Raw genomic sequence first — 27,986 nt, 5'->3', positions numbered from 1 at the left:
TATGGACGCAGCGGCGGCCGCTGGCGGGAGGGAAAGGGGCGGGGCCGCTGGGGGGTTCCGCTCCTCCTCTTTATCCCGGGTGCCCTCCGTGCAGGGTCATGCTCGCAGCCCCGGTGGTACCATGAAGCCCCTAAAGAAGGAATCCGGCTTCAGAGTATCTCCAGGCAGATTATCGGAGGTTGAAGAAAACTTGAAAGGTTGGCTCTGGCTGCCTTGGGTGCTTGGGAGAGTCCGACAGGGGCAGGGGCTCTTGGGTGGGATTCACCGCACGGGGCCTGGAGGATGGGGTGACACCAGGATGGAGGTAAAGATCATGGGTGACTGGGGTACAGGACAAGGAATACCCCATGCCTGAGGGATGGTGGACAAAGTGGCGAGCCTTGAAGGGAGGGGGCACAGCGCACTTGGGCCTTAGGGCTAAGGACATAGGAATGGGGGACTGACAGAAGCTCCAGGGATCAATTGCTGGGGAAGATGGCCTTGGGCAGGTAGGCATAGGAGATCTTGACCTCTAACTGTATCTCGGGGTGGGACTCAGAAGGCATGATCCCCCCAACTGGCTGGGTTGCGGAAGAGCCAAGAAACAGTCTTTGGGAAAAACAAATTCATGAAAGAACTCAAGGAAATGTTAAGGTGCTGAAACCAACAACTTGGGAGGTGTCACTTGGGAGCCTTCTGCCCGAAGAACCCAGAAGAAATGCCTGACTTGGCTAGTTCTGTTTCCCACCTCCTTCTCCCACCGCATGCCCTTTCCAGTGGGATGACATCTGTCCCGCTTGTTGAACCTGGGCTAGGGTTAGACTGTCACAAGACAGACTGCTTCCTGGCCTCTGGTTCTGGGTAGGAGAGCCTGACAGTGTCTGACAGCAGACTGACCCCTATGGACATGTTCCCATTTGTAACCCACCCTCCATCTTTTTTTGCTGTTTCTGTTTATTGGGGGCCTGCTGTGTGTGGGCACTGTGTTGGGCAACAGAGCTATCAGTATTAACTGTGTGAACCCAGCCCTTAAGAAAGTCACTGTCTAGTGAACTCCCAGGTACTGTCTAGGGAACACCTGACCCAGGATGGTAGAAGAGGGTAGGTCTTGTGAAGAAGATGACATCTGTAGCCCATCAAAGGAAAAAAAAAAAAAGGAGCTGTTTGCTATTCCAGGTTTAGGAGCATCATAAGCTGAGGCATAGAACTGTGAACGTGTGTACCACTGGTGGCCTGGGCAGAGGTGCTGAGTGTGGAGGAGGGGGAAGGGAGACAAGGGGCTGCACAGGTGGGCAGGGCCAGACCATGAAAAGCCTTTGCATGCTAGGTCAGAAAGTCTGGGTGTGCTTTTGCAGGCTCTGGGGAGACTCAGCTGCAGAGTGAAAAGCTCAGTGTGAGAGGAGGGGCAGGCCTGCAGTCAGTGGGAGCCTATGGGAGGCCTGGTCTTCTTTAATGCATCTTTATAGTATAAAAAAGTCCGATTTAGGCTGGATTAAGATGCTGTTTCATGATATACTTTTTAACAGTTAAGAAAGAAAAACAGCCGATCTCCTTTCCCAAGGGCAGTCAAGGGTTTTCCTAGCTGCTACGTTCTGCACAGCTAGTTTCTAGAGATCTTATCAGATTTTAACTTTCTGCTGTAAATAAATCAAAGAAAGATTTTTTTTACTGCATATTTATTTTTAATAAGGGGAAATTTAGTTTGTTAAATAGCCCTTGAGTTAAGAGCATGCACCAGGATAAGGAGGAAAAAAAACAGTGTTTAGCATGCAAGATACTTTTTCCCCTAAGTATCTCAGAGGAAGCCTCTGATGCAGTAGGGCAATACTTTTCCCCTCTCAGTATAATGCTGCTAATCAACAACTGTAATCTTGTGCTATGTTTCTCCAGGGTCTCTGAATTATAAGCAAAAAAGCAAACAAATATTGTGACTATAAACCTGTTTAGGGACTTGAGCTCTTATAACTCCCAGGTTTCTCCCTGCTGTTGTTGCTAAGAAACTAGGAAGACTCCCAGCAGTATCAGATCCTCCCCGTCACCCCCACCAACTAAAGCACAGCCCCTCCCTTGGTTCCCCCAGCACAACCCTGAAGTGAGAATGTCCCAAAAACCTTTAGCAACTCTAAGAAAGAATCACATTTAGACAAAACAGCCAGCAGAAAAAGAGGCCCAGTTTCTTCTCACTCCATAGCTCCTCCCGTTTCCCCGCAGTGCTCCATCATACTGAGTGCCTTGCTTCCAGCTACCTGGCCTACCTCCAACAGAGGTGTCACCTGACTGCCCCCTGCAGGGGAACTGTTCTCTTTGAACCCCTCATAGCTGTCAGGACCAGGGAGAAATTCCAGATGTTGGGGCTCACCAGGAGCCCCACTTGCCTGGGTTTCCAGACCAAAGAATAGGAAATAGCTGACCTTCCACAGGCTTAGTAGTGTGCTCCCTCCAGAGTATTCCCACAGGTCCTGAAATGACCCCCATGTAGTCATCCTTCCTCCCTAGTCTCCCCAACTTGCCTCTGCCCCCACAAGTCCACCTGGTTTACCCTCATAGGATGAATCATCACTCTGAAATGCTGTTTTCTTCAACTCACTGTCCTGAACCAAACCTCCTGCTGACAGAGGAAGATCAGATGCTTCAGCCTTACTTTACAAAGCTGTTGTGCCCTGGTTTCTTCTTGTCCCCAATACCACCCCTACCTTCCCAGCAAGCCTGTGTCTCCATGCCTCACATATGCCATGCTCAGTCCTGCCTCCACCTGTCCCCTGACCATGACCTCACCTGGAATGCCTCTGTTGGCTGTTTCCCCTGTGCAGAGCCTTCCTACCCTTCAAGGCCTAACTTTTCCTCTGAAGCTGCCTCTGACCCCTGCAGCTGCTCTTCTGAACCTCTCTTTAGGGCCCTAAACTATATGATTCACCTCCATCTGTTCCTCCTTTGGTGTGTAGCCAAATCTATTGTCTGTGCCACTAACTTAGGCCCTTATGATTGGTGTGTGTTAGTGTCTGCTGCATTTTTCAGTTCCTCAAGAGAAGGAGTCATATCTTTTTTATTTTTATTTTATTGAGGTTCATACAATAAATGCACAAATCTTAGTATACAGGAGAAGGAACCATATCTTAACCTTTCATACCATCTTCTTTGTAGTTTATGGCACATAGAAGGTGAATATTCTCTAGGGTGAATTAAAGTTTAAAATCTATGTATCATTTTTATTAGTGTTTTATTAACTAGAACACACCATTCCCTGACTTTATCCAGTACCAGAGCATATATTGCACTGTAGTCAAGATAACCTCAGACCAGAGTTCCCCTATTTCAGAAATGTTCAGCAATTTTGAAGGTTTATAAATTGCACGTGGTAATTATACACCCACCAGTAAAAGCACAGATCTGGAAATATTTAATCCCTTGGGAAGATGTAGAACCAACCAAGTGATGGACAGAGAAAGGAAATGTCCTGGAAAAAATAAATACTACCAAAATATTTATAAAAGCAGACCTTCAACTGGTACCAGTTGTCTCTTGGGCTACCACCAACTTTGGTGACTTTGTGTAGAAGGGATTAGGGGAAGGGGAAGTCAAAACCTGAGGCTGCATCTCCCTGCACGGTGGCTGGTGGGGCTGGAACTCAGGTCAGGCTCTTCAACCCCATGTGTGTTTGCATAGAACTGTGTGGCCTAACCGACAGATAGGCCTGAGTTTCTGCTGACCCCACTGCTGAGGAGATGGACTTTGGGCAACAGGCTAAATTTAGAGTTATGTTTGGAATGATTCTGGCTTGAGTTTGTAGTGGCGGTTTTGTCCTTTTTTTTTTTTTTTTGGCCACTAACTATGTGGGTGTTTCCTAAAAAACAAAATGTGATTTTGCTAAGCAAGATACCTGCCTTGATGTTTTAGTGATAGTGCCTCTTAAAAATCAGAGTGCTGTGAGAAGCAGAGGACAAAGCCAAGTTCTGTTTTAAAGTCCCTGAAGGTAGGACTTAGGTTTTCTTTTGACTATTTTGTGAGGGCCTTACATCAAACTATTCTGAACCAGAGGGCAGCAGACAGGAGGGTGCCAGCCAAAGAAATGAGATGCATTTGCAACTGTTAACCCCCCTCTGAGGAAGGCAGGCAGGGAGCGTGTCCTCATTGGAGAATAATTAACTTCTGTCTCTGGAGCTCTCAGTGTTGTGCCCTGGCATGGTACATGAGAGAAACAGGCTCAGATCTCTTCATTTTCCTTCAGTCCCGTGAGCCACTTTCATCAGCCATTTTATTACTGCAGTAGACTCCCAAGAAATCTCATCCGTCCTCAGTCTTGCAACCCCCAATCCATTTCTTGCCATCTCATGGCCCATGGGGTAAAGCCTGAAGTTCTTTCTGTGGTTCACTAAGCTTTTCATGATAGGGCTTCCCCTTACCTCTCCAGGCACTGCTTCCCACAAACCCCCCACCTTGCTACACTCCAGCTATTTAAAAACACGTGCTTCGAGTTCCAGGTGTGCACTCAGGTCTCTCTTTCCTCTGGGCCTCTTCTTGCTATTCCCTTTGATATACGTGGTCCCAGTGCCCTTTCCCTTGTCTAAGTTCTTCTCTTCATCCTTCAGCTCTTCCTTAGATAGTGTTCCCTGACCACTCCACACAGTGGGCTGAGGCCCCCCCAGATAGTCTCATAGTAACCCTAGTTCAGTCTGTTTGACAGTCTTGTCTCCCATGGGTATGTGTTCTTAGAAGCCTGAGACTCTGCCTTATATCCCCAGACCCTAGCACAGTCCTGGCACATAAGAGATGCTTAAACAGTAATTATTAAATGGAAGAATGAAATAAATAGTGGTGGGTGTTCTGCATCCCCCAGGCCTTCTGCATTTTAACCAGTGTCTTAAGGAACCCGATGCCTTCACCCAGAATGGATCAGTGCCAGCTATGGAGGAGGCTGAGAGAGCATCTAGTCCAGTTGTCCCAAACCACTGTGTCAGAACACTGAGGGCATTTAAAAAAATACAGTTCCCCAGGCCCTGGCTCCATGCAGGAGCCAGGAAACTTACTTGTAAAATGTCCCAGAAGATTCTTAGGCAGACTAGTATTTGGAAACCACTGACTTACTCCAGTTTCTTCTTTTTACAATGGGGAAGACGGAGGCCGAGGGGGTTAAATGATAAATCCAAGGTTGTCCAGCTTAGTAGCACAGCCTGGAATGGCACGTCTGATCTCAGTTCTGGCTACAGAAGCCTTCATTACTGTGGCAGGCCAAGGGGAGTAGGAGAACCTTTAAGAAGGAATTCCAGACCACCTTGGAAACCTCTGCTGTCTGTCCAGATGGTCGGCTCTGCCCGCGACCATGGAATCCAGTATATATATTATGCACTTGTGACTTTGCTGCTCCTCAGAAAAGAAGCGGGCAAAGGTACCTGAACAGCCCACGCACCCCATTCAGGAAGAACCTGAGACTGTCAGTAACGTCCTACAAGGAGATGACATTCTTGCCTTAGCCATTAAGGAGGAAGACTTGAAGAAGGTAAGGATAATGTCCAGGGATCCTTCACTGCAGGAACTTTTCCCTGCCAGCCTGTATGGTCTAGAATATCAACCAGGTCCACCATCCACCACCTTCCTACTCAGAAGTAATTTCTAATTCCATGGATAAATCCACTGAACACAAATTCTTTTCACGTTTGCATCTGAAAGAATTTACTGTGTCATTTATTTGAACACTTCTGAGATTTGTATAGAACCACAGGGAAATGAGATGATGAGGCAAGCACCATCATCCCCATTTCATAGAGGGGAAAGGAATTTAAGATGCAAAGTTACAGATGTGGATAACCCCCATGTTTCTTTACCTGAAAGAGTCAGCCACTTCTCACCCGAGCTGTCTGGAGGCATATTATTTTTTTCCCCAGGACATTACTAAGTCTCCTGTCTGTTAGCTAGGCATTCCTAGACAGAACATGTGGACAGAGCTGGAGAAACAGATTTGTCAGACCTTCAGGAATTCCACCAAGAATTAGGACAGAGGAGATGGGTGGTGTTTTTCTTCCTCCCGATCTCAAGTAGAATTCTTCTGTTTTATTTCTTTTTAGCAACACATTCCTCACTTTATTAAAACAGAAGATAAACCTGTCATCACCCAGAAATTTATCATCCGTAAACTCAAACCCAAGGATCACAGGAAGAAGGTCTGCCACTTAGTAGCACGTCCTGCTACTCCAGAAGCAGCTGCAAAACCCCTGGACTATTCTGGTACGCCCAGCCTTCGTTGGCCTTGGCACCCCTGGTCTCTGAATTCATGGATCAGCCTGGAGAGACAGCTCAGTCTCCATCTGAAACCCCTTTGAATTGTTTACATCAGCTAGCTACAGCTTGCCTTTCCCCTCTTCTCTTTTTCTTCCCAGGTCCAGGTGACAGCTTACTTGGCAGGGATGAAATTCTGCCCCACCACATCTTGGGGAGTCTCCAAGATTTTAAGAGAATTGCAGTTGCTCGAGGGAACACCCAGGTTCGTTAGTACAAAGCTGCCTGGATAAGAGAAGTCCCTGAAGTCATTCAGTGTTCCCACCTGGCAGAGTCAAGCAGCACTGGGGTGGCAGGGGCAGTCCAGTCTCCTAGTCCCAGAGTCTGAGCTGGTAAGGGACTCTGCCCCAGAAATAGTGAAGCCAACTCCAGGTGCCTTAAGGAGCCCAGAGGCAAGAGTGCATCCCGCTCCAGTTTGACTGAATCCAGAAAGGCATCAGGTCAGGCCCAGTCCCACTGCCCTCTGCTTTGCTGTGGGCTTCATTTTCCCTTCTCCAAACACTGGCCTGCTTTCCACCTCATCTGCAGGTGGAGGAAGGTGGCTTCCCACAGCTCCCAGGGCAATATGAAATCTGTCTGTCTTTCCTACTTTCCCAGCATGCTTCTCTCTGCCTCAGTTCCTTTGCTTCCTGGTTGGAAGGCAAAGAATCTCTGATTGGTCAGGAGCTAAGAGGCCTGGGGTCATATAAACTGCCTCAGTCACCCTGTAGGTGAGGGCGTCTATTACCATCAGTTGTGAGAAGGGTGGATGCACTGAAAGATGTTGCCGGCAATATGAGAATAAAGTTCCATGCTGGGGGAGAGGGACCTGATGGAGGCTTCCAAGGCCCCCCATTTCTGAGATTTCTTTTCTGTCACCTGCTCCTTTAGTCCTGAAGAGGAGGGGTGCTCAGCAGGGTGGGAGGACGGCAGGGAGTTGGGCCTGGAGAAGTCTCAGCTCAGCCCAGGCTCAGCACCTTCTCACATGCACACCCTGTGCTTTCCAGGTGGCTGAGCTGATACCCACCCCGCCCTGTCTGATGACCCTCAACTCAGCTGAAGATGAGCCGAAGCAGCAAGCCCCAAAAGAAGCAAAGGCACAGCCCTGGGCACCACCTCCTCAGCACAACTTTCTGAAAAATTGGCAGCGAAACATAACCCTGCGGAAGAGGCAGCAGGAAGCTCTCAGCAGTGAGCAGAGCAGGCAGGCCTCCTGCCTGGCCTCACCTGGCACCAAGGCTCTGCTGCTGTCTTTTCTCCCCCTTCTTCTGCTCATAGCCTGGATTGTGGTGGTCAATCACGTTTGTGCTGTGTTCCCCCAAGTGCTTCCTGTGCTTAGTGGGTCCTAAAATGAACCCAGTGGTGGGCTGACCAGTGCAGAGTGTGAGGGCCCTGTTCTGATTTGGTGAAGGGGTTGCATCCTTGGCCCTCTCTCTCTAGAGCTCCTGAAGAAGCCGGTGGGCGAGCTGCTGATGCACAGCGGGGAGACCTACAGGCGCATCCAGGAGGAGCGGGAGCTCATTGACCGAGCGCTTCCCACAGTGCATGACGGGAAGGTAAGGACAGTGTTCTCAAGCGCCCTGGGAGAGGAGGGTCTGGAAACTGGGGGGACAAAAACATCTGTCCACTGCAAAGCATTGTTAAGCCCTCAAGGCCTTTACTAAATTCTATTCTTGGTCCTACTACTGGGTGTTTGGGGACTGGCCAGTTAGGTAATTTGGCCTGTCGTGGTCATTGGTAGTCAATCTGAGGAGAAAGGTATCACAGGTACTGAGTTACTAGCACGGTCTTAGCGTTGTCTCCTAAAAGCTGACGCTGCAGCTTTCCGACGACCCAGGGCACCATGCTGCATGGGGGTATGTCAGCGCAGTGCCCATAACAGCCCAGCCCGTCTGTCTGGGGTCAGGTAAAGGCTGCAACAGGGTATCCGGAAAGCAAGATGGGAGTGCTTCTCTGCTACTCTCAGGGCAGCTGTAGTCCCTCAGAGGGAGCATCTGCAGTCTATGGTGCTCTTGTCTTCCCAGGTGCCCTGTCAGCCTCTCTCCAAGATGATCTGACTCATCTGCCCTTTTTTGCCAGGCCTGTGAGGAGACCACTGGGTTCTGGGGTCGACTGGAATACCTGGGAGATGAAATGACGGGTCTGCTAATGACGAAGACAAAGTCCCAGCGTGGCTTAAGGGAACCGATCGCTCACGTGAGGAAGCCCCTCTCCATCCAGGAGGAGATGGGTGAGGAGCAGGCTGGCAATGAACCTGTGACTGGCCTAGGAGGTGGGACAGTGTGACCGGCCTGGGATGCAGTCCCTGAGCCCTCTGGAGGTCCAGCCCCATCTTCAGTAAGGCAGTGATAAAAGCAGTAGGAGTCGGGAGGGAGCCTAGGCTCTTGGGCCCTGATGACAGCTACGAGCCACTGTGGCTGTTGAACGCCAGGAAGGTGGCTGGGTTGAACTGAGACGTGCTGTAAGTGTAAACTACGTACTGGGTTCTGAAGATTGATATGAAATATATATTATTAACATGAAAAATTTCATTAATTTTTTTATTGATTACATGTTGAAATAGTATTTGCGATACATTGGATTCAGCTACATTACTAAAATTCCATGTTTCCTTTTGCCTTTCTAAACATAGTGCTGAGAAAATTTAAAGTTAGACACGTGGCTCCCATTTGTGATTTGCATATTTCTCTTGGGTGGCACTACTTTAAGAGACGCTGGCCTTCGGGGGTTCAGATCCCAGCTGTGTTGTATTTGTGAACTCCAGCAAGTTGCTTAACCTCTCTGGCCCTCAGTTTCCCCATAAGAGCTCATAAGAGGGTTAAAGGAGACACTGATGTGCATTAAGAGGTTCTGGTCCATTGTCACACACTCCGTGAAAGGTAGCTGCTATTGTTATTTTTATTATAATCCAAAGTTTGGCGGTTTGGAAGCTAATTTTGCAAGAGGCCTAACATAGGGCTGCTAAACAGTAGCTGTGGGGCAAGAGTATGGGCACCCTGTTGATGAGGGAAGCTGTATTTACACCTTTCTCAGAAATAACGCTGGGATGGGCACTGTCAGAGCCCTTGAGAGTGGGTAGGAAGGGGCAGGGCAGCAGCCTGTGCTGAGCACCCTGGGACCCTGCTCTAGGATTGAAGTTCCAGAAAGATGCTTGGTACCGCTACACGTGGGATCGGAGTCTGTTTCTGGTCTACCGGCGCAAGGAGCTGCAGAGCATCATGGCAGAGCTGGGTTTCAGTCAGCAGGTTGGTAATGCTCCCATGCCCAGGAGCCCCTTAGGGTGGTGCCTGTGTTCAGTCAGCTAATCTTGCCTTTCTCCCTCTTTCTGAGGATATTGATGGCCTGGAGGTGGTGGGCAGAGGGCAGGCTTTCTCGACAGTTGAAGTGGAAGACTATTCAGTGTTTGAAAGCAGCCAAGAAAGCCCCGCTGAGGACACGCTGAGCTTGTGAGTTGGGCTTGGGTCCTAGGCAGAGAAGTTGGAAAATGTGGCTTTCCCTGGCACCTACAGGTATTAAGGGTCAGGCTTCCTCTTCTGGAATCAGGGTACCTCCATCCCAGCCTTTCTCCAGTGGCTGCCACCTCCTCCTCCAGACCATTCCGATACCTGTGTTAGCTTTTCTATGACCCTCCGCTTCCTTCCAGCAACCAGCTCCTCATGGGTATCTCCCAGACGGTCCTCAATGGTAAATGTCCCCCCCAGACCCTCCCAGTGCTGTGCACACTGATGGCTGTGTGTAAAGAGTCTGTACATCTAAGAAGCTCCCACCTATAGGAACAGAGCAGGGTGAAGCTGAGCGCAAGTGGAGCTGACAATACTCCACTGGCGGCCAGAAACGGGCACTTCTCCAGACATCCTGGCAGCTATTTCCATAGGCCATGTGGCAATGACTGGGGCAGCCTCAGGGAAAATAAGTCACTGGTTTTTCTTACAGAGATTTATTAGCCAGCTGCCCTGATGCGGTTCCCATGCCTGTTCTTGGCCCTTCTCTGCTTTTCTGTGGGAAACCAGCTCGCTGGATCAGAGGCAGTAACCCACAGGACAAGGTAAAACTGGCTTCACCCTCACTCACCTGCTGGTAGGGCCTCCCTCGGGTGCAGTGCTGGGGGACCACAGCAGTCACAAGGAGCTTGCATGGCCACCTATTTGCGTTTTTATCTGGTCATGTATTTAGCATGTCTGAAAATGGTAACAGTGACACTAACTTGAGCCAGAGTAAAATCACAAGGCTGAAAAGAGTGTCACAAGCCACCCTCTTTGTACTAGCCCCCAAGCATGTAAATTAAGCAAATCTTCTCAAACAGGTATGGCTTTAAGAAGGTTCTAAAATATTCTTCAGTTGCTAAGGACCAGAAATGTTCATCAGATGTAAAATCAGTTTTATCTCATATTACCATTGATGGCAACCTCAGACACAGCCACGTACCCAGTGGTATCTGGGTATGACACCACTCTGTATGAGGGAGGCCAGGCTCTGGAGGCCTGCAACACAGGGCTTTTGTGCTGCACCCAGAAAAGCCCCTGGCAAACTGGGATGTTGGTCATCCTAGGCCAGAACCTCCCTCAAAGACATTTCTCATATCTCTTCCTTCCCTAGAAGCATGTTGGAATCGCTGTCCGCTTGACCTTTGAAACTCTAGAAGGGGAGAAAACGTCTTCAGAACTGACCGTGGTCAATAATGGCACGGTGGCCATTTGGTATGACTGGCGACGGCAGTCCCAGCTGGACTCTTTCCAAGACCTGAAAAGAAACAGGATGCAACGGTTTTACTTTAATAATCGGGAAGGTATCTAGGAGAAGCTGCCCTGCCCACCTGCTACTGTCTTTGATGTCTGTGAGGAGCAAAGTCTAGCCAGTGCCCAAGTTTGAACCCCTCTTCCCTATCTTGTCCCTCCCATTTTTTTCTGTGAATTTTGTCATCTCCTAACTATTCATATCTGTTGGGGGAATGGTGAGTTCTTAAGAACAGAGGGACATGAGCCACCAGTGAGCAGAAACTTTCTAGGGGTTCAGTGGCTTATATGCACAGGCCTGAGGCTAGGGTGACCAACTGTCTCTGTTTGCTTGGAACTGTCCTACTTACAGCACCGAAAGGCCCAGCTGCCAGGAAACCCCTCAGTTCTGGGCAAACAGGGATGGTTGGTTGCCCTACTGGGACTCAGCTAACTATATATGCATAGGCTTAGGGCTTAGTTAACTTTCTACTCCTACTTAGTGAAACCTCTGTTTCTGTCCCTCTTAGGTGTGATTCTGCCTGGAGAAACTAAAAGCTTTACCTTCTTCTTCAAGTCTTTGAATGCTGGCATCTTCAGGGAACACTGGGAGTTCAGAACCCACCCCACCCTATTAGGGGGTGCTATCCTGCAGGTCAATCTCCACGCAGTCTCTCTGACCCAGGACATTTTTAGGAAAGAGAGGAAGTTAATAGAGGTAAGGGACCCAGGATCTTGGCTCCTGAGGACACCAGATAGGTTACCCTGGTGTTCTTGGCACTGCCTGAGCGATCTTATTTCTCCCAGCCTAAGAGGTGAATTTTTCACAAGCATGAAGATCTTTTTGCTCCACAAACAGTTCCCAGGACTTTGTGATGTAAAAGATGGGTGGGCAGGCAAGAGGAGGGGCAGCTTTGAGCCCCACCTGCATGGCCCCCACTGTGTTAGAAGGAAACGAGCCAACCTTAAGGTACAGTCTCCATAGAAGTACTTCCACAGCCGAGGATGCTTTGCATGCCTACTCTATTTGTTCACTGCTGTCTGATGCTCTCCAGTGGAGTTGCATGTAACTGGTAAGGCTAGAGAGGACAATTTGACTAGTGGGGCTGACACCCGCGAGCATGTGGGGTGGGAACTGGGGAACCAGTCCCCAGTCCGTTTCATAGCTGGCCATTTGGTGCCATTGCTTTGGGGATTCTGTTGAAAGCTGTGCTTTTTTACTGTGGTCCCCAAACATGAGCCAGCTACTCCAGCTGGGGTTCCGTCTGCGGTGATCACAGGTAATTTTGACAAATGTCATGTCTACTTTACTTGGTGACTATAAGACCAACCTCTCACACAAGATATCCCTCCACTGTTCCTGAGACACCAACTATGGCCAAGCCACGTTCTTAGCAGGGCCCAGACCTTGTCCCTGTGCCTTGCCCTTCGTCCTAATCTTGGGGATATGCTGACTGTGTGACCTCCTGATCCCACGAAGGAGCAGCCTCTCTGGGACTGGGGCCTCCTCTGACTCCTTTCAGCCTCAACAAAGATATTTGGGGTTTTGAGTCTAGGAATAGGGGTGTGTATGTGTGTGAGAGAGACAGACAGACAGACAGGCAGACAATGGCACAAAGTCCCGAGAGATCTGGCTCTGCTCGAGGATGCAGCATGCATTTGAAAGCCTGCCATCTTGTCCACCGTCCTTTCCCCAGAACAAGCTAGCTGCCCATGAAGCAGTCACCATCGTGGAGAGCGTGCTGCAGGAGCTGCTGAGGGGGGTCCTGACCCCGGAGCGTGCGCAGTCACCTGTGGACGCCTACCTCACGGAGGAGGACTTGTTCCACCACAGGAATCCTCAGGTACAGGTCCCGTACCGGCTCCTGCCCCATCAGATGTGCCCGGGGTGAAAGTGGTAACAAACACTTCAACGTGCCAGGACCTGTTCTGAGCATCTTCCACCAGTAACTCACTTTCTCCTCAGAGCAGCCCTGTGAGATGGGTACTGTTTATATACCCATTTTCCATTGGGGAAACAGGCCCAGGGAGGTTAAGTCATTTGCCCGAGATAACTTAGCTAGTAAGCGGACATTTGGTGAGAAAAGAGCTTCACAAACTCCTTCGTTCAAACCCCAAATCTTACTTGGAAACCCAAATACAAAAAAAATACGTCAAGTTGGAGATACTCAGCTTGAAGGGGAAGTGGGGAGCCCCTCTGGCCTCAGCAGCTCCTGCTGGCTTCCTCCCTGCCTCCTCCGTCAGTGATCTCAAGGGAACAGGGGAAACAGAGCAGGCCCACTCGGGCTCTGGCCACCCCACACCCTGGCCCCGCCATCACGTCTTCCCTTACCTCTGCTGCAGCTGTATTACCAGCACCAAGTGGTGCAGAACCTGCATGGGCTGTGGCGCCAGTATGTGATGTTGCCTGCCAAGGCCGAGGAGGCCAGGCCAGATGAGGAGGAGCACGTGAGCCCCAGGCCCAGGGCTGCCATGGCCCAGTCGGCCTATCTGGAGAAGGCCTCAGTGAACGTCAAGCCTTCTGTGGCGCACTGTAAGAGCCCAGTCTTGGAAACCCAGCTGCCTGGGCAGGATAATGAGGCCCTCAGCGACTCCCAAGATTCTTTCAGGTCCCAGAAGCCTGGAATGGGGGTCAAGGGTTCTCAGTGGAAGAGCGTCATGGAGGAGATCCTGGTGGAGGGGAGCCCAGACCTGGAGAGGGCCAAGAGTCCCTGGGAGCTGGATGGCCTGCTGCCACCTGAGTGGAACCTCTGCCTGGAGACCTTCAGAAAGGTGCTCCCCTGACTCAGAAGGGGTTGGTGGAGTGGCCTTAGCATAGTGCCAGTGCTCCTGCACCAGCCAAGGGAGAGCCCCCACAGCCCCACATGCCCCTGTGGAAAAGGAGACAAACCTGAGGGCGCAGAGAAGGCAATCTCTTGCATCATCTTTGTCTCAGGTGCCTAGGCCAGTGCAGGAGAAGCTTCTGCTCTGACTCTGGCAAACCTTGGAGGAGGGGGTCAGGGGTACAGATTTCTGGGGGAGGTCCCAGGCTCCCACGGAAGGCACCCCAAACAGATTCTCCATGACTGCAGCCCCTCCTGGCCACCTGTCCTCACCACACCGTGTCCATCACTAGAGGACATGGATCCTTGGTATGCTGGACAGAACAGTTGCCTGTGGTACCTGTGATCCTACAGGCAATGATGGCACTTCCTGAGGAGAACCAGAGAGAAGATGCCCTCATCAGACTCAACAAAGCAACCCTGGAGCTGTACCAGGAGCAGAGGCCGTTGCAGTCAGACTTCCTGCACCAGACATGGTAGGTACCCCACCAGCAGAGCTGGCTCCACCTCCTTGCCTTTAGCAGCCGGCCAGGGGTTCTGGGCAGGCAGTCCCAGGACTCCCCTTGAACTCAGGTGCTAGAAGACGCTGCAGACACTCTATGCCCGCACATCTGCCTCAGCAGTCCCCACAGCTCCCTGCTGCTGTCTGGGGAGCCGTCGCAGCAGAGTAAGCTGTGTGTTTTCTCCCATCTTCTTTCCTTGCTCGTCTTCAGCTGAGGAGAAACCAGAGGGCTGTGAGAAGAGGGGCAGAGTCCATGGAAAGCCTCACTTCTCAGTTGTTAGCCTTCCCATCACCTGTTTGGAACTTGCTTGGATAGGCTTGAGAACCTTTTGTGAGGCCCTCAGGAAACCTTGTGCAGGGTCTAGCCATGGTGCCCAGCTGGAGTTTAGACTGGCCTAACCCTAGTCTTGGGCCATGTTGGCTGCTGCCTGAGGGAAGCCAGACTCCCATTCAAGCGCTTGCACAGGTGCTGGTGAGGATGCTGTCTGGACAGGAGCATAGCATTTCCATACAGTTCCTAGCACCAGTATCTTGGAAGGGAAGGACCCAAGCCTCTGCAGGTTTGAGGACAAATGAGGGGTGATGGCCTTTCTTCAGTACGTCTTGCCCTGTAGTTTGCAGCTGTGGCGGGATATGATTGACAGCCTGGTGAGCTATTCCCTGTGGCTGAGGGCTTTGCTGGGCCTGCCTGAGAAGGAGATCATCTATTTGGACATGCCAGAAGAGCAAGGTCAGCCACTGCACAGCCACATCCCCCTCATGGTCTTCCCCTTCCCTCTGCCCAGCTGGCAGGGGTGCCTCAGCCATGTGTACCCTTCTGGTGGAACTTCCATCAGGTTGATCCTGGGGTAGGTCCCTGCTACTCTTTCTCCTGCTCCTGGGTTTTGGCACCTAGGAGGGGCCTTAGTGATTATCATAGTTCTGCCCCCTTGTTTTACAGGTGGAGTCTCAAAGAGGTTAAATGACTTGTCCTTACCATACATGGGGGAGTGGCAGAGATGGGGCTAGAACCAGGCCTCTTCCCCCTGCACCCCTCTTTCTGTTCCACAAGGTCATGTGCCTGAACCAAGGGCTCTGCTCTTAGTCTGTGTGAGTTCTCTCAAAGCAGCTGAGAGCACTGTTGGCTCAGAACCCTTTGTGTTCTGACTCTTGCCTGTGGGACTAGCTAGGCCACAGGCCACATTGTCTTCAATTCACCTCCCTTAGATCGAAAATCGCCTCCTGTCACAGAGGTGAAGGTAGCTGCTGGGAGAGCTGGGAAGGAGGACCGCCGAGGGGCTGCCCAGGAAAAGAGGCATTTGGGGATCAGAGACAAAGAAGATACAAAAGGAGCCAAGTTGCCAGGGAAAGAGGCACGCTAGCATGGGCTGGCCTCGGGTGGAGCTGTGGGAGGGGGGCGCTCACCCCCACAGGATGCCCCAGCTCTCCCAGTGAGCTGCTCTTGAGAAAGTCCAGGACCTCCCACAGGAGCTCTTGAAGGCCATGCATGTCTCTGTCTCTCTAAGCAGGAACGTTTAAACAGCAAGAAGCTCAAGGCAAAGGATAACAAGAAACCGATGAAATCTTTGAGTCAGGACAGGCTTCTGGTGGAAGACCCTGTCCCTGACTGCACTACCCCTTCTCAGGAAGCTCCAGACCCTCTGGTCATGGAGAAATACACTGAGAGGCTGCACACTGAGGTGAGGGCGAGAGCCGGGCGCCATCCTCCCCTCCCCGGTCTTCCCACAATAATAAGCGCCTACCCAGCAGCGATGGGAGCAGAGCTGCCCTTGTGAAGGGCATCCTGATGTCTGAGACAGACCTCATGAATAAGTAACACATCTGTGTGTTCGGTGATGAGCAATGGAGGAGAGGCAGACCAGGGCCTGGGGGTGGGGAGGGTCCAGGTGGGGGCAGGGGGATCTCACCAAGAAGGTGACATTGAGCAGACTTGAAGGGAGGTGAGAGGTGTCCATGAGGACCTCCAAGGAGGAGTGTCCTGGAGAGAGCAATGAATGCAGGGAAGGGGCTGGGCCAGGAGGACAGAGAGCAGCCAGGACACCAGGAGGAAGTAGGCAGGTGGGGCTTTTTAGGCCATTGTGAGGATTTGGAGTTTTTCTGAGTGAAGTTAGAAGTCAGACAGGGTTTTGAATAGAGGAGTGATATGGACTGACTTAGGCTTTTGAAAAATCACACTCTGGCTGCAGTTTGGAAAATAGATAACAGGGGGACCAGAGCAGACGCCCTTCTCTTTCTCTTGCTTCCTCTGTGAGGTGCGTCTCAGCAAATGTGTTCCTTTGGGGAACGCCATGGAAAGTGAATTTCCAAGTGTCAGGGTTTTGAAGCACTGGAGAGACTTCATAGTGATAGCCTGTTCAGCAGTGGGTCCACAGGGATTCCTCCAGGTGCTGTGTTTTGTTCTTTGTTACTGTCTTTTGTTTGGGTGGGGAGAGCCACAGAGCCATGTTGGACCTGTCAGTGTGTCTAGTGGTGATGCTTGGCTTCCTCTGGTGTGGACAGCTGGGTAGCTGGGATTGCTTCACACGCTGTGGTAACACTCCGGACCTCATTTGATCAGAAGCTCCATTTGCCGCTGGTGACATCACTGAGATTTCTGAAGGTTGATGGAGTCTAGAAAGTAATCAGAGGACTCTGAGGACCATGGGGTAGACTCTCTGTTGGCTTTTTGAAATTAAGAATCAACTTACCAAGGCTGGTGTGGTCCAGCCCCACTGGAGGGTACAGTTTTGGAGACATTTCAGTAAGTGGATGTGTGAACTTACAGGAGGGAAAGTTGGCCTCTGGGCAGCCAGGGTGGAATTGGGGCACCCCCAGGGGCTAGTGGGCACTGCTCCCTGGCCTCCCTGAAATTGCCCCTTTAACCACTCTAAACTCTAATGTCCAAGGGGCAATGCAGGATTCCCTCCTAGACTTGTTTGAAAAATAAAACTATTTTCAAAAACAAAAGTCCTGCAGAAACACCCACACCTTTGGTTTTATTGTCCTCCAGCTGTTCCCTCTTATTATAGGTATGTTCCCTCTCAGCAGGGTGGGCACTTCTTGTGTACACACCTTGCACACAGCGAGCCCTTGCCTGTGATGTGTGTCCCCTTGTTCCAGGTCTATGCGCTGCTAGAGGCGCTGGTGACTGACCTGATGGTCCTGGCTGATGAGCTTAGCCCCACAAAGGATGTTGAAGAGCCTTTGCACCTTTGTACCTGACTGGCTTGCCCAAGACACCTTCTGGAAAACTGGTGAACAAATCAATAAGTCAATAAAGAACCTTTAAGTTCCTACCACCTCCAATATGCTTCAGGGTCTTAAGTGTCAGGTATTGGTAAGTCATCTCATGGCCAGGTCCTCCCCTGCCCTACCTGCCCTCAGATCCCCCTTCTCCCAGCTCCTGGAGCTGTCACAGGAGGTAGGAGAAACAGACCTGGTCGCTGGCCTGTGGGATGATGAATGGAATAGCAAGCTGATAGCAGGGCAGGGAATGAATCAGATGACAGCACAGACATCACCCCTTGCAGTCCCTGCCTCGGGCCTTCCTTGGCCCACACTTTGGGTCATGCTTCCTGGAGCCAGGTCTTCCCAAGTGTCCTCACCAAGTATGACAAAGTGTGAGACTAGGAGAACTAGAGCCACTGGGACCCGGCCCCCTGAGATCCCCCGACTCCAGCCAGGCCCAAGGGCATCATCCATTCCCTGAGGATCAGGTTCACCATAGCCTTAAACTCTAGAGGCCGGATCTCTTTGTCCTCAGCCAGAGATGGTTATTCTGGCTTCTAGTCTATCTCATCCCCCTCCTCATACCAAACCAGCTTGAGCCATTTTTCTGCCTTAAAAATGGCCCCTGGACTTTGTGCTGCCTCTCACGCTCTGAGAAATGTGAAGTAAGAGATGGATCTCGGGAAGAAAGGCGCTGTCAGCTCAAATTCAGTACTGAATTCTCTTCTGTCAACAATCATCATGCTGGGCCTGGCTTCCCATGCAGAATAGGCTCCAGGCTCCCAGAGTTTGACAAACAACTGTGCTAATGGTGGGCTTACTTGCCGTGGGTGCTGATGGAGCAGAGGTGTGGGCAGGAGACCAGGAGAGCGGCCACAGTCTCCCACCCATTTGGTTCTGCATTTGGCGCTCCTGAGAAGGACCTCATGGGCCTCAAGCATCCTCTAGTTGAGAGAAGGGAGAGAGCCAGTCGCTCCATTCCACTGGAGAGGCATAGAGGGGCTGTGCCTGGATCCTGATGCTCCCTTCAAGGTGGCCGAGGGGCCAGCTGTGAGCCCACAGATGGGAGAAACTCCATCAAAGGACCAGCCCCAGGGCATGGTCCTCCTGCCCCAGAGGAGGAGGGGCAGGAGAGGGGTGGGTATTGGAGCCCCCCAAGCCCCCACCCTGTGTCCCGTTGAGGAGGCAGGAGAAGGGTTAACTCACTTCAGGGTGGGAGCGGGCTGTTCGCTCGGTGTCTACACCTCCTGGGGACAGCCAGGGCAGACAGGCCTCCCCACCTCAGAAGGTGCTGCCTGCCCAGCCAGCAGGAAGGGGTTAACCCGCCCGCCCGTGCCCTTCCTCCTGTGTCCTGTTACTGCTGAGGCAGACCTGCCTGGCCAGCTGAGCAACTTTCCCCCGAGTGCTGCCTGCTGGTTGGGCATCTAGGAGGCGTGCAGGCAGGAGGCAGAGCTGCAGCCCAGTCCAGGGATCCTGCTGCTGCCCTTCCAAGGGGTCTGCACCTCCTGGGTCTCCAGGACAAGGGTCCCTGGTGGGTGGCTCTGAGGACGCTCCCAGGGCTGTGCTGTCCCCCTGCCACACGGGTCCGAGGGCCACTGCAGAGGCTGCTGCTGGTCCCGGGGCTGGGACCAAGGAAGCCTGCACTGGAGGTAAGCTGGCCCCTCCCTGGCAGTGGTGGTACCCACATGGAAGGCGTGGGGCTTATTCTCCCTCGCAAGTTCCAGGGAGAGGGGCCAGGATGGCAGGGCCCTACAGGACCCTGAAGGCTTCCCGCCTGCTGCCCCTCCCTTCCTGCTGCCCCCACCCTCAGGAAGGGGAACTTTGGGAGCTCCCTATCCTGTGACTAGCATCTTTGGGGACATTCCCCCCAGGCATCTGCTTGTCTCTGCCCACCCCTCCTCCTCAACCCCTGTTGTACCTCTAGCCTCAGGGCAGCCCCCACCCCACCCCAGTGCCCCCAGGATGGGGTTACCTCAGGGCTGACAAGATTAGAGCTATGGCTTATTGGCCTGCCCTCCAGCAGCAAGAGTTAGATGGGACCTTAGCAGAGGATGGGACAGGGTGGTGGGCTGGTGGGGGCACACACAGACTTTGGACAAACTCATGCATGTGACTTGAAATATCTGGGTTCTGTCCGGCTCCCTGAGCCCCTACTCTGGGGGGGATGCCATCTGCTTCCTTAGTCCTGACAGGCAGTGCAGCCCCTCCTCCCTGTAAAGTTCCCCTTGGGGCCTTACATACAGCAGAGAGCTGATACTCACGCTTTGCCCTCCACGTGTGTCCTACCCCCAGCTGGCCCTTCTGTGTCCCTAGCCTACTCCAACCTCCTCTGCCTCTGGCCTCCCCTGCCCCACTTCGGAATTGGCCTCTCAGGCCCTGCCTTCTCAGTGAGTGTCCTTCCCTTCACTTGACAGGGTCTGGCTCAAGGTCACTGCGGTAATTCCATACCCGGCTGCATGGGCCACAGCCTTAGGGGCTGCTAGGTTTCTGTTTCACTCCTTTTTATTTCTGGACAGATTGTGTTCGATAAAACCCTTTACTCCTAACCCCACTGGCAGCGCTCCCAGCTGCTCCCTCCTCCCTCCCTGGGGCCTAGCCCTGCCCCTTCCTCCTCCCTACCTCAGCCCCTCAGACTTCAGGGGAGGGAGGTCCCACACCTCCTGGGTGTTTCTGATCCCTCCCTTCCCCCAGCTGTGGTGTGCAGAAAAGGCTCCTCCATTCCACCTTCTAGGAGGAGAGGCCGGGCATGGCTGCAGGGCCCACACTGAGGGCCCCTCCCGCTACCCCAGGCCAGGCAGCAGGGCCAGGTGCAGCCAGGCCAGGGAAAGCTCCCGGTGGAGACATGATGCCTGACTGGTTTTGCTGGTTTCAGTGGCCAGCACTGGGAAGGGGTGTGCACTGGGGCGGGCTTTGAGACACAATTATTTCTCATCTTGGCTCTTACCACCCACCAGCCCACCGGTTGGGGAGGTGAAGATGGGTGTGAGTCACTAGTGAGGGGGAGGGCAGGAGTTAAAGGAGCATTGGACAGGGCATCCCCACAGAAGGCCCGCCACTGGCTGGAAGGGACGGCAGCCGACAGAAGGTAGGCAGCCCTTTCAGCCAGCGCTCTCCGCCAGGTCTCCACGGGATCCTATCCCCTGGGCCCTGAAGAAACCTGCCAAAGCCTTCAGGCCAGGCAGCTCTGAACAGAGCCCAGAGTTGGCAGGGCTGGGTGGAGGGAGAGTGGAGACGGGGCTGGGGGTGGCAGGACAGGCTCCTTCTGACTCCTGCTGAGTCCCAGGGTAGAGCTGAGAGGTGCCATGCTGGTGGATGTTGGTGTTGGCGGGGGTTCATGGGCAAAGTGGAGGCCCTGCAGGCCTTGCCAGTGTATGTGCACACCCACACTGGTGTATGCCCGTGCTGAGAGAGGGCAGTGGCAGGGGGATTTCAGTTCTGGTTACTGGCCCCTGGCCCTGGGAGAGCCTTTCTCTGTCTTGGGCCTGAGTTTGCTTTCGGCAGATGGCCTGGTCCTGAAGCGGTGGGGAGGGCATCGGGATGGCCTGGATACCCCTCAGCTGGGCTATCAGGTCTACGTGCACCCAGGGCCTTGGGGGTTTTGGGAGCCCAGACCGGCCTTGCCCTCCGGGAGTTTACATTCCCACTGACAAGGTGGAACTGAAATAATAAAAGCAATCAGATTAATTAAATTGACATTCAAAATAGGTGACACTGACAATAGGTATTAGAATAGTCTTCTGGAGACATAGGTGTCATTCCCAGCTCTGCCACCTACATGCAGGCCATGTCCCCTCAGGGCTCATGTGTACAGTGGGGTCGTGGTGGCTAGATCTCTTTGAGAGGTAGCCTTCCCCAATGCTCCACACTCTCTTGCCTCCTAGCCCAGCTCATTGTATTCCCTCTGAGCCGCCCTTCCTCTCCTCACTGCCTCAGTCCTCCTTACCCTCCCCTTCCCTTGGGATCTCAAGTCTCAGCTCAGCCATCACCTCCTCCGGGAAGTTCATCCTGATTTCCCTAGCTTGGGTACTCCTGTGCTGCCCTCTGCATTCCTACACCAGTGATTGTCTGCACCCTCTCAACTGGATATGGCTGGACCAGGCCTCGTACTCTGTGCCTTCCGTAGTGCCTGGCTCAGAGAAGGCCCCTAGATGTTGAATGACTCAAGCTACAAAAGTTAACAATATGAGAAGAGAGGAGAATGAGGACTGTTTAAGTTGGAAAGGACAGGTCTTAAGCTAGATCCTGGCAGGAATGGGAGAGGTAGCCAAGTGGAAGGGAGGCAGGTAGGCATAGCTGGGGGCCACTTTCATGTTAAGGGCAAGGACTGTGGGGTGTGTCTGCCTGGGTTAATCCTGGCTCCCCACTTACTAGCCCTGGGATCTCAGACAAGTCTTTAATCCTCCTCTGAACCTCACTTTCCCCATCTGTGAATGGAGATAATAATAGTGTCTTTGTAGTATGATTGTGAAGATAAATAAGCATGCAAAGCTAGAAGTGCCAGCTTCTCATTTTACTTATTAAGTAAAATAAGAAAAAAAATTAGTGCCTGCCACAGGCTGTTCTTGGCAGCAGGGACACCCTGGCCAGGGCTTGAGTAGGCGGCCGAGTGGCCAGCAAGGTGGGCCATTGCCCCTGAGTCCCAGACCCTCTCTTCCTCAGACCCATGTGGAACCCAAGGACACAGCCACCCTGCTGAGAGCACAGCAGCCCATCCTCAGAGACCGTGACCTTGCCACGGTGGCCCTCGGCCCTCCGCCTCCAGCTTGGGCAGGGGCCACCCATCTCCAGGTCACCAGCCATGACAACGTCCGCACTGCGGCGCCAGGTGAAGAACATCGTACACAACTACTCCGAGGCGGAGATCAAAGTGCGCGAGGCCACCAGCAATGACCCTTGGGGCCCGCCCAGCTCGCTCATGTCGGAGATTGCTGACCTGACCTTCAACACGGTAGCTTTCGCTGAGGTCATGGGCATGCTGTGGCGGCGGCTCAACGACAGTGGCAAGAACTGGCGGCATGTGTACAAGGCGCTGGCGCTGCTGGACTACCTGCTCAAGACGGGCTCCGAGCGGGTGGCCCAGCAGTGCCGCGAGAACCTCTGCACCATCCAGACTCTCAAGGACTTCCAGCACATCGACCGTGACGGCAAGGACCAGGGCGTCAACGTGCGTGAGAAGGTCAAGCAGGTGATGGCCCTGCTCAGGGATGAGGAGCGCCTCCGGCAGGAGCGGACCCATGCCCTCAAGACCAAGGAGCGCATGGCGCTGGAAGGCATGGCCATCAGCAGCGGGCAGCTGGGCTTCAGCCATCGCCACGGTGATGACTATGGCCGCTCTCGCGGTTCCCCATCCTCCTATAACTGTGAGTCCCAGGGTGTGGCTGGGACAGGGAGGCAGCCTGAGTGCCAATCCTGGCTCTGCGACCCTGAGCTACCCATGATAATACCTACCTCAGAGGGATGTCAGGAGGATCCAGTGCAATAAGGAATGTACCGTGCAAGGCACAATGCTTGGCACTCTGTAGGTGCCCAACAAGCTGGTGTGAACAGTAGTGTTATCATGTACTTATCATTACTGATTGTCAAGTAGCTGTCTGGGAGGATGGTATGGTGGTAGAAGCATAGGCCTGGTGTCCAGCTGCATTCCTTATTCTGTGCCTTCCAAACCACCTCTCTGAACCTGTTTCCTCATCTGTAAAGTGGGGATAATCTCATCCATTTCAATTGTCTAGTAAGAGTTAAATGAGGCTAGGCCTAGGATGCCCTGGGTCCCATGTCCACACAGGGCACAGGGTGCTGCAACAGTGGCATTCTGCATAATCTCCCACTCGAGGGCACTGTCCCTGAAAACAGGGGCAGGGGAGGGGTACTCCAGAGCAGTTCTTGACTCACCTCCTCGCTCCAGTGGGGGCTTCACTTACATGAGGGATACCCAGGATGGCCTTCTCTTCATTCAGCTCTTGACCATGGGCTAAGGGTTTAGAGAGCTGTGACCTTGATTGACAGGACCCTCTCACCCTCCCACCTCACTTGACCCCAAGCAGGATGGGGCCCAGCTGGAAGAGCTCAGGAACTGGAGTCAGGGGACCTGGGTTCAGATCTTACTGGAGGACTCTGGCCAGGCACCCCTCAAGGCTGTTTGCACATCTGTAAAGGAGGAATTGGAACCTTTACTGGGAGTGGAGTGGGAGTCCTTACAAAGAGTGGCATGTACACTGCCAGACCCCTGGAGTCCCCTATTGCCAGTTGCTCCCTGCCTCCTATTTCCCTCTCTGAGCCTTAGCTTCCTTGGTGGGGGCAGGGAGGCCCAAAGGCACCTATGTGGTTACAGAGGTCACCATGCTCCTTGCAGCCTCCTCCTCATCTCCCTGCTACACCTCCGACCTGGAGCAGGCCCGGCCCCAAACGTCCGGGGAAGAGGAGCTGCAGCTGCAGCTGGCCCTGGCCATGAGCCGAGAGGAGGCTGAGAAGGTGAGGCTCCAGCTGGGATGGTGTGGAGAGGTCTGGAGGGAGGAAGGAGAGGTGCCCGGATGCCCTCCACCCCTCACTCCTAGGCTCCTCTACTCTGGGCCCAAAAGCCCAGTCCTGCTTCCAGGCACAGCACAGGGCCCCTATCCACATTCCTGAGACTTCCTGGCAGGGAGGGCCTCCCTGCCTCCAGTGCCTTCTGGCTGGGCCTGCAAAGAACAGTGAGTGTGTAGTGGTTGGGAGAATTGTGTGTCTCCTGCTGCTGCCTCATGGAGGGGAAGTGGGTGTGCTGACAGACATTCCTAGGAGGCACAGAGATATGCTGCTCCCATCAGCTGTCCTTTTAGGGGGCAGATATAACCCCACAATATCATCCTCTCTGCCATCACCTCTGTGGATCCAGAGAGACAGGAAGCAGCTGGGCCTCACACAGCAGGGCTTGGAGACCACACAGGAGACCCAGAAGAAAGGGATATTTAAACTGCGTCAGATCCAGGCAGAGGCCACACCCACATTGCTGTCTGGGGGCAGCTGCCCACACTGAGGGTGGGCACCTCTCTCTCTAACCCCCTTACCTGTTCAGGCCTATGTTGCCCTCCGAAAAGCACTGGGCCAAGTTCACTCCTCTCTTCCTCCCTCGCAGCCGGTCCCCCCGGCCTCCAACAGGGATGAGGACCTACAGCTGCAGCTGGCTCTGCGCCTGAGCCGGCAGGAGCATGAGAAGGTAGTGGGCAGAGCCTCCTGCCCTGGTGCTGGTGCTGGTGCTGGCGCTCCTCGGGCACTAACCGGGGTCCTTCCGCTTCACCTGGTGGCCCCACTGCGCCTGACCTCTTGGTTGCCTCCCACCCTGCACTCTTCTTGACTCTGGCTCACATCCCCTCAAGGCCACCTGAGCTGCTCTTGCTCCCCTCACTCCTTCTGTGCCTTCTGCAGGAGGTGAGGTCCTGGCGAGGTGCTGACTCCCCCATGGCCAATGGTGCTGGGGCCGTTGTCCGACGCTGGCAGGACAGAGAGCCCGGGAGAGAAGAGAAAGAGGAGGAGAAGCTGAAAACCAGCCAGGTAGAGGGGTAGCAGTAGGCCTAGGCTTGCATGGGCTGACAGACCCTAGGAGGTGAATTAATAGTTGAAAGAGTATGGAACAGCATTTGGTATATAGTAAGCACTACTTGTGTTTATTCATTGAAAACCAGGGCGGAAGGGTGGAGCAGCCCCTGGTCCCACACCCCATGCGCTGCAGGACTGACCTGACAGCAAAGTGGGATGCAAAGAATCCTGATGTGTGACTTCTGAATGTGGGCTCTGGATTTTCTGCCACCTACTATGAGACTTGGGGTACATCACTGTTGTGGCCTGTTTCTTCCTCTGTCCTTTTTTTGGATGGTTCCAGCTCTGACATTCAAGGATGATATGCTACTGTGGGTCCAGTCTAGGGATGGACTCAGGCATACGGTGCTGAGAACATCTTGGGCTCTACCTCATTTCCAAGACAGAGGGAGTGGGTAGCTGCTGGGAGCAAGGCCTCCAAAGCTGTCCATGCTAACCCTGGGGTAGCTCTGTTCCCTTTCTGCCCATGTTCACTTTGGCCAATTTCTCTTGGACACTGACTTAAGAAGGTAGACATGTCATAAAGTCTTTTACTACCATGGGATGAGGAGCAGGACAACTCAGGAAGAGGTCAGGCAAGCCGGGGTTCTATCCCCGCTCTGCCTTTCCCTGGCTGTGTGACTTCAGGCAGATCTTTTCCCTTCTCAGGGCCTCAGGTGGTGCATCTGTAAAATGGACACCCCACTACCTGCCTACCTACCACACAGGGTCATGAAAAATCAGGCAATAACTGGATGGGGAAACATTTTATAGACTGAAAAGTACGATACAGAGGTGAAGGATCATGAATAGATGTTTGTGAAATGAATAAAGGAGAGAATGAGCTGGAGTGAGGATGACAGGTCAGGGACCACCCTTCCTCTGGCCCCGCCCACTTCTGAGCCATGGCTGCCTCTCCCCTCCACAGTCCTCCATCCTGGACTTGGCGGATATCTTCGCACCCACCCCGGCCCTGCCCTCCACACACTGCTCTGCTGACCCATGGGACATCCCAGGTGGGCACGCAAAGCTGCAAGAGGCTCCCAGGTTGGCTCCAGAGAGACCCTTTCTTCCCAGCCACTTGCTGGCATCCTCCTTCCCCAAAGCAGACAGCCACTGGGCAGGTCCCTCACCTCCCTCAGCCTCAGCTTCCTCTGTAACAGGGGCTGTAGTGAGGGATGGAGGAGCCCAGTTTGTGGGAAATTCAAGAGATGTTCTCTTCTTGCTCCCGGTCACCCTGGCTTTCCTACCCCCAGCCCTTCCCTGACTGGGATGGTGGCCTGACCTGCCCATGCCTGGGAGTCCAGGCTCCTGGGATACCTTGCTGAATAGGAGCTCCAAGTTGCTGAGTGGTTCTGAGTCAGCATCCTATCTGTGAAGCTGGTCTGTTAGCCTCCCAGCTCGGTCTGGGTAACTGGGAAGGGTCCTGGACAAGAGGGTTAAGGGTGGGTCTGGGGTCATGTCTGTGCTGTTCCTGTTGCAGGTCTCAGGCCCAATATAGAGCCCAGTGGCTCCTCCTGGGGGCCTTCTGCAGACCCCTGGTCTCCTGCCTCCTCGGGAAGTGCCCTGTCCAGGAGCCAGCCCTGGGACTTGCCTCCTATGCTCTCCTCCTCTGAGCCGTGGAGCCGGACCCCAGTGCTACCTGCCAGAGCATCCAATGCAGACCCCTGGGCACAGGACTCCCCCCATAAACTCCCTGACACTGGGGCTGACCCTTGGGGGGCCTCAGTGGAAACCTCCAACATGCCTGGTAAGTGGAGGGTGAGAGGGTATGGGTGAGGGGCTAGAGGGCTTCTGAGTGGCCCCCTTTCAGTTTGAGGGGGCAACAGCATCCTGTGTCAAAAGGGCTGCTTGCTTGGAAAGGGGTCAGACAAGTACCTTACTTTTTTGCCAACTCATCTCCCTCATCCTCCTTGGCTAGCTCTAGGTGGCACCTCGACCTTTGATCCATTTGCCAAACCTCCCCTATCCACAGAGACCAAGGAGGGGCTGGAGTGTGCCCAGGCCCTGCCCTCTGGGAAGCACAGCAGTCCTGTAGGTAAGCAGGAGGCAGGAGTGATGCACCTCTTGGGCATGAAGGGCCCACCCAGACCTGGCCTCTGCCCTCTTCCTCCCACAGTGACCGTCCCCTCTCCCTACCAATGAGTCCTATCATTTCTCTTCTAGAGCTGGATCTGTTTGGAGACCCCATCCCCAGTTCCAAGCAAAATGGCACCAAAGAGTCAGATTCCTTTGACCTGGGTGTACTCCGGGAAGCATTAACCCAACCCAGCAAGGAGGCAAGAGCATGCCGGACTCCTGAGTCCTTCCTGGGTCCCTCCGCCTCCTCCTTGGTCAACCTTGACTCATTAGTCAAGGTACCCCAGGCTGCAAAGACCCGGAACCCCTTCCTCACAGGTAGGACAACCCGTCATCCCTGCAGGAGCTCAACACTGGGGACCCCTGCCTTCTTTCTCTCCATCTCTCTTTTCAAAGCCCAAACCCCTGCCCTAAAATCTTACTCCTCTTCCCTATTTCTAAGATCCCATTTAGGGCTATATTCCTAGGCCCACTCCAAGCCCCCACCCGCTGTCGTTCTGCAGGTCTCAGTGCTCCATCCCCCACCAACCCGTTTGGTGGGAGCGAGCAGGGTGGGCGGACCCTGAATCAGATGCGCAGCGGGTCGCCGGCGCTGGGCCTGGCGGCCAGCGGGCCCATCGCCGCGCCCTTGGGCTCCATGACCTACAGCGCCTCCCTGCCCCTCCCGCTCAGCAGCGTGCCAGGCGGCGTGACCCTCCCCACCTCAGTCAGCGTCTTCCCGCAGGCGAGCGATTTCACACCGCCGCCCGCAGGCCTGCCGCAGCCCCTGCTGCCCTTGTCGGGCTCCGCGGGGCTGCTCAACCCGCCCCAACAGGACGGTACCAACCCTTTCCTTTAAGGGTCTTGCTGAACTGGGCCGGCCGGCGCAGGCGCGCGAGGCCCCGCCCC

The 27,986-nt window shown here is 53.5% G+C and overlaps 2 protein-coding genes and 1 long non-coding RNA gene across 8 annotated transcripts; 2 read left to right on the top strand and 1 right to left on the bottom strand.

Moving 5' to 3' along the window:
- The first annotated feature begins 3 nt into the window (after positions 1-3).
- MYCBPAP (MYCBP associated protein) lies at positions 4-17,549 on the top strand. Its single transcript, XM_036879702.2, has 19 exons — positions 4-197; positions 5,346-5,473; positions 6,039-6,198; positions 6,351-6,454; positions 7,236-7,419; positions 7,669-7,784; positions 8,308-8,458; positions 9,358-9,473; positions 9,559-9,674; positions 10,162-10,273; positions 10,825-11,014; positions 11,471-11,658; positions 12,638-12,784; positions 13,284-13,712; positions 14,117-14,238; positions 14,879-14,994; positions 15,471-15,616; positions 15,773-15,943; positions 17,364-17,549. Exons 1-19 carry the CDS (start codon positions 122-124, stop codon positions 17,463-17,465), a joined length of 2,874 nt encoding a protein of 957 aa, XP_036735597.2. The 5' UTR covers positions 4-121; the 3' UTR covers positions 17,466-17,549.
- On the bottom strand, positions 8,761-20,234 carry LOC118909337 (uncharacterized). Of its 4 annotated transcripts, XR_005023590.2 has the most exons (8): positions 20,091-20,234; positions 18,293-18,415; positions 15,669-16,874; positions 13,273-14,475; positions 12,746-12,913; positions 10,896-10,968; positions 9,834-9,995; positions 8,761-9,692 (listed from the first exon to the last, which is right to left on the bottom strand). It is a non-coding gene; the product is annotated as an uncharacterized LOC118909337 (long non-coding RNA). The 4 variants fall into 4 exon arrangements; XR_005023585.2 differs by having other exon boundaries at positions 9,834-10,968; XR_005023588.2 differs by having other exon boundaries at positions 8,761-9,995.
- Positions 18,925-27,986, top strand: EPN3 (epsin 3). 3 transcript variants are annotated; one of them, XM_036879705.2, is made up of 10 exons: positions 18,925-19,120; positions 22,131-22,831; positions 23,821-23,939; positions 24,580-24,660; positions 24,870-24,995; positions 25,948-26,035; positions 26,503-26,769; positions 26,941-27,057; positions 27,186-27,416; positions 27,602-27,986. In XM_036879705.2, exons 2-10 carry the CDS (start codon positions 22,270-22,272, stop codon positions 27,934-27,936), a joined length of 1,926 nt encoding a protein of 641 aa, XP_036735600.2. In that variant the 5' UTR covers positions 18,925-19,120; positions 22,131-22,269; the 3' UTR covers positions 27,937-27,986. The 3 variants fall into 3 exon arrangements, with proteins under 3 accessions (XP_036735600.2, XP_036735601.2, XP_057357335.1); XM_057501352.1 differs by lacking the exon at positions 18,925-19,120 and adding an exon at positions 20,428-20,556 and having other exon boundaries at positions 27,602-27,982; XM_036879706.2 differs by lacking the exon at positions 24,580-24,660.

The sequence above is a fragment of the Manis pentadactyla genome, chromosome 4 (assembly GCF_030020395.1).
Source record: "Manis pentadactyla isolate mManPen7 chromosome 4, mManPen7.hap1, whole genome shotgun sequence".
Lineage (NCBI taxonomy): Eukaryota > Metazoa > Chordata > Mammalia > Pholidota > Manidae > Manis > Manis pentadactyla.
Note: the sequence above shows the minus strand (reverse complement) of the source record. Positions and strands in the feature narration are given on the sequence as shown.

Excerpts from the sequence above, each read along its gene's own strand:
- EPN3 (XM_036879705.2), top strand. The coding sequence starts at position 22,270 with ATGACAACGTCCGCACTGCGGCGCCAGGTGAAGAACATCGTACACAAC. Across the intron at positions 23,940-24,579 it reads GCCGAGAGGAGGCTGAGAAG|CCGGTCCCCCCGGCCTCCAA; the intron begins GTGAGGCTCCAG and ends CCTCCCTCGCAG. Across the intron at positions 24,996-25,947 it reads AGAAGCTGAAAACCAGCCAG|TCCTCCATCCTGGACTTGGC; the intron begins GTAGAGGGGTAG and ends TCCCCTCCACAG.
- MYCBPAP (XM_036879702.2), top strand. The coding sequence starts at position 122 with ATGAAGCCCCTAAAGAAGGAATCCGGCTTCAGAGTATCTCCAGGCAGA. Across the intron at positions 6,199-6,350 it reads AAAACCCCTGGACTATTCTG|GTCCAGGTGACAGCTTACTT; the intron begins GTACGCCCAGCC and ends TTTTCTTCCCAG. Across the intron at positions 8,459-9,357 it reads CTCCATCCAGGAGGAGATGG|GATTGAAGTTCCAGAAAGAT; the intron begins GTGAGGAGCAGG and ends ACCCTGCTCTAG.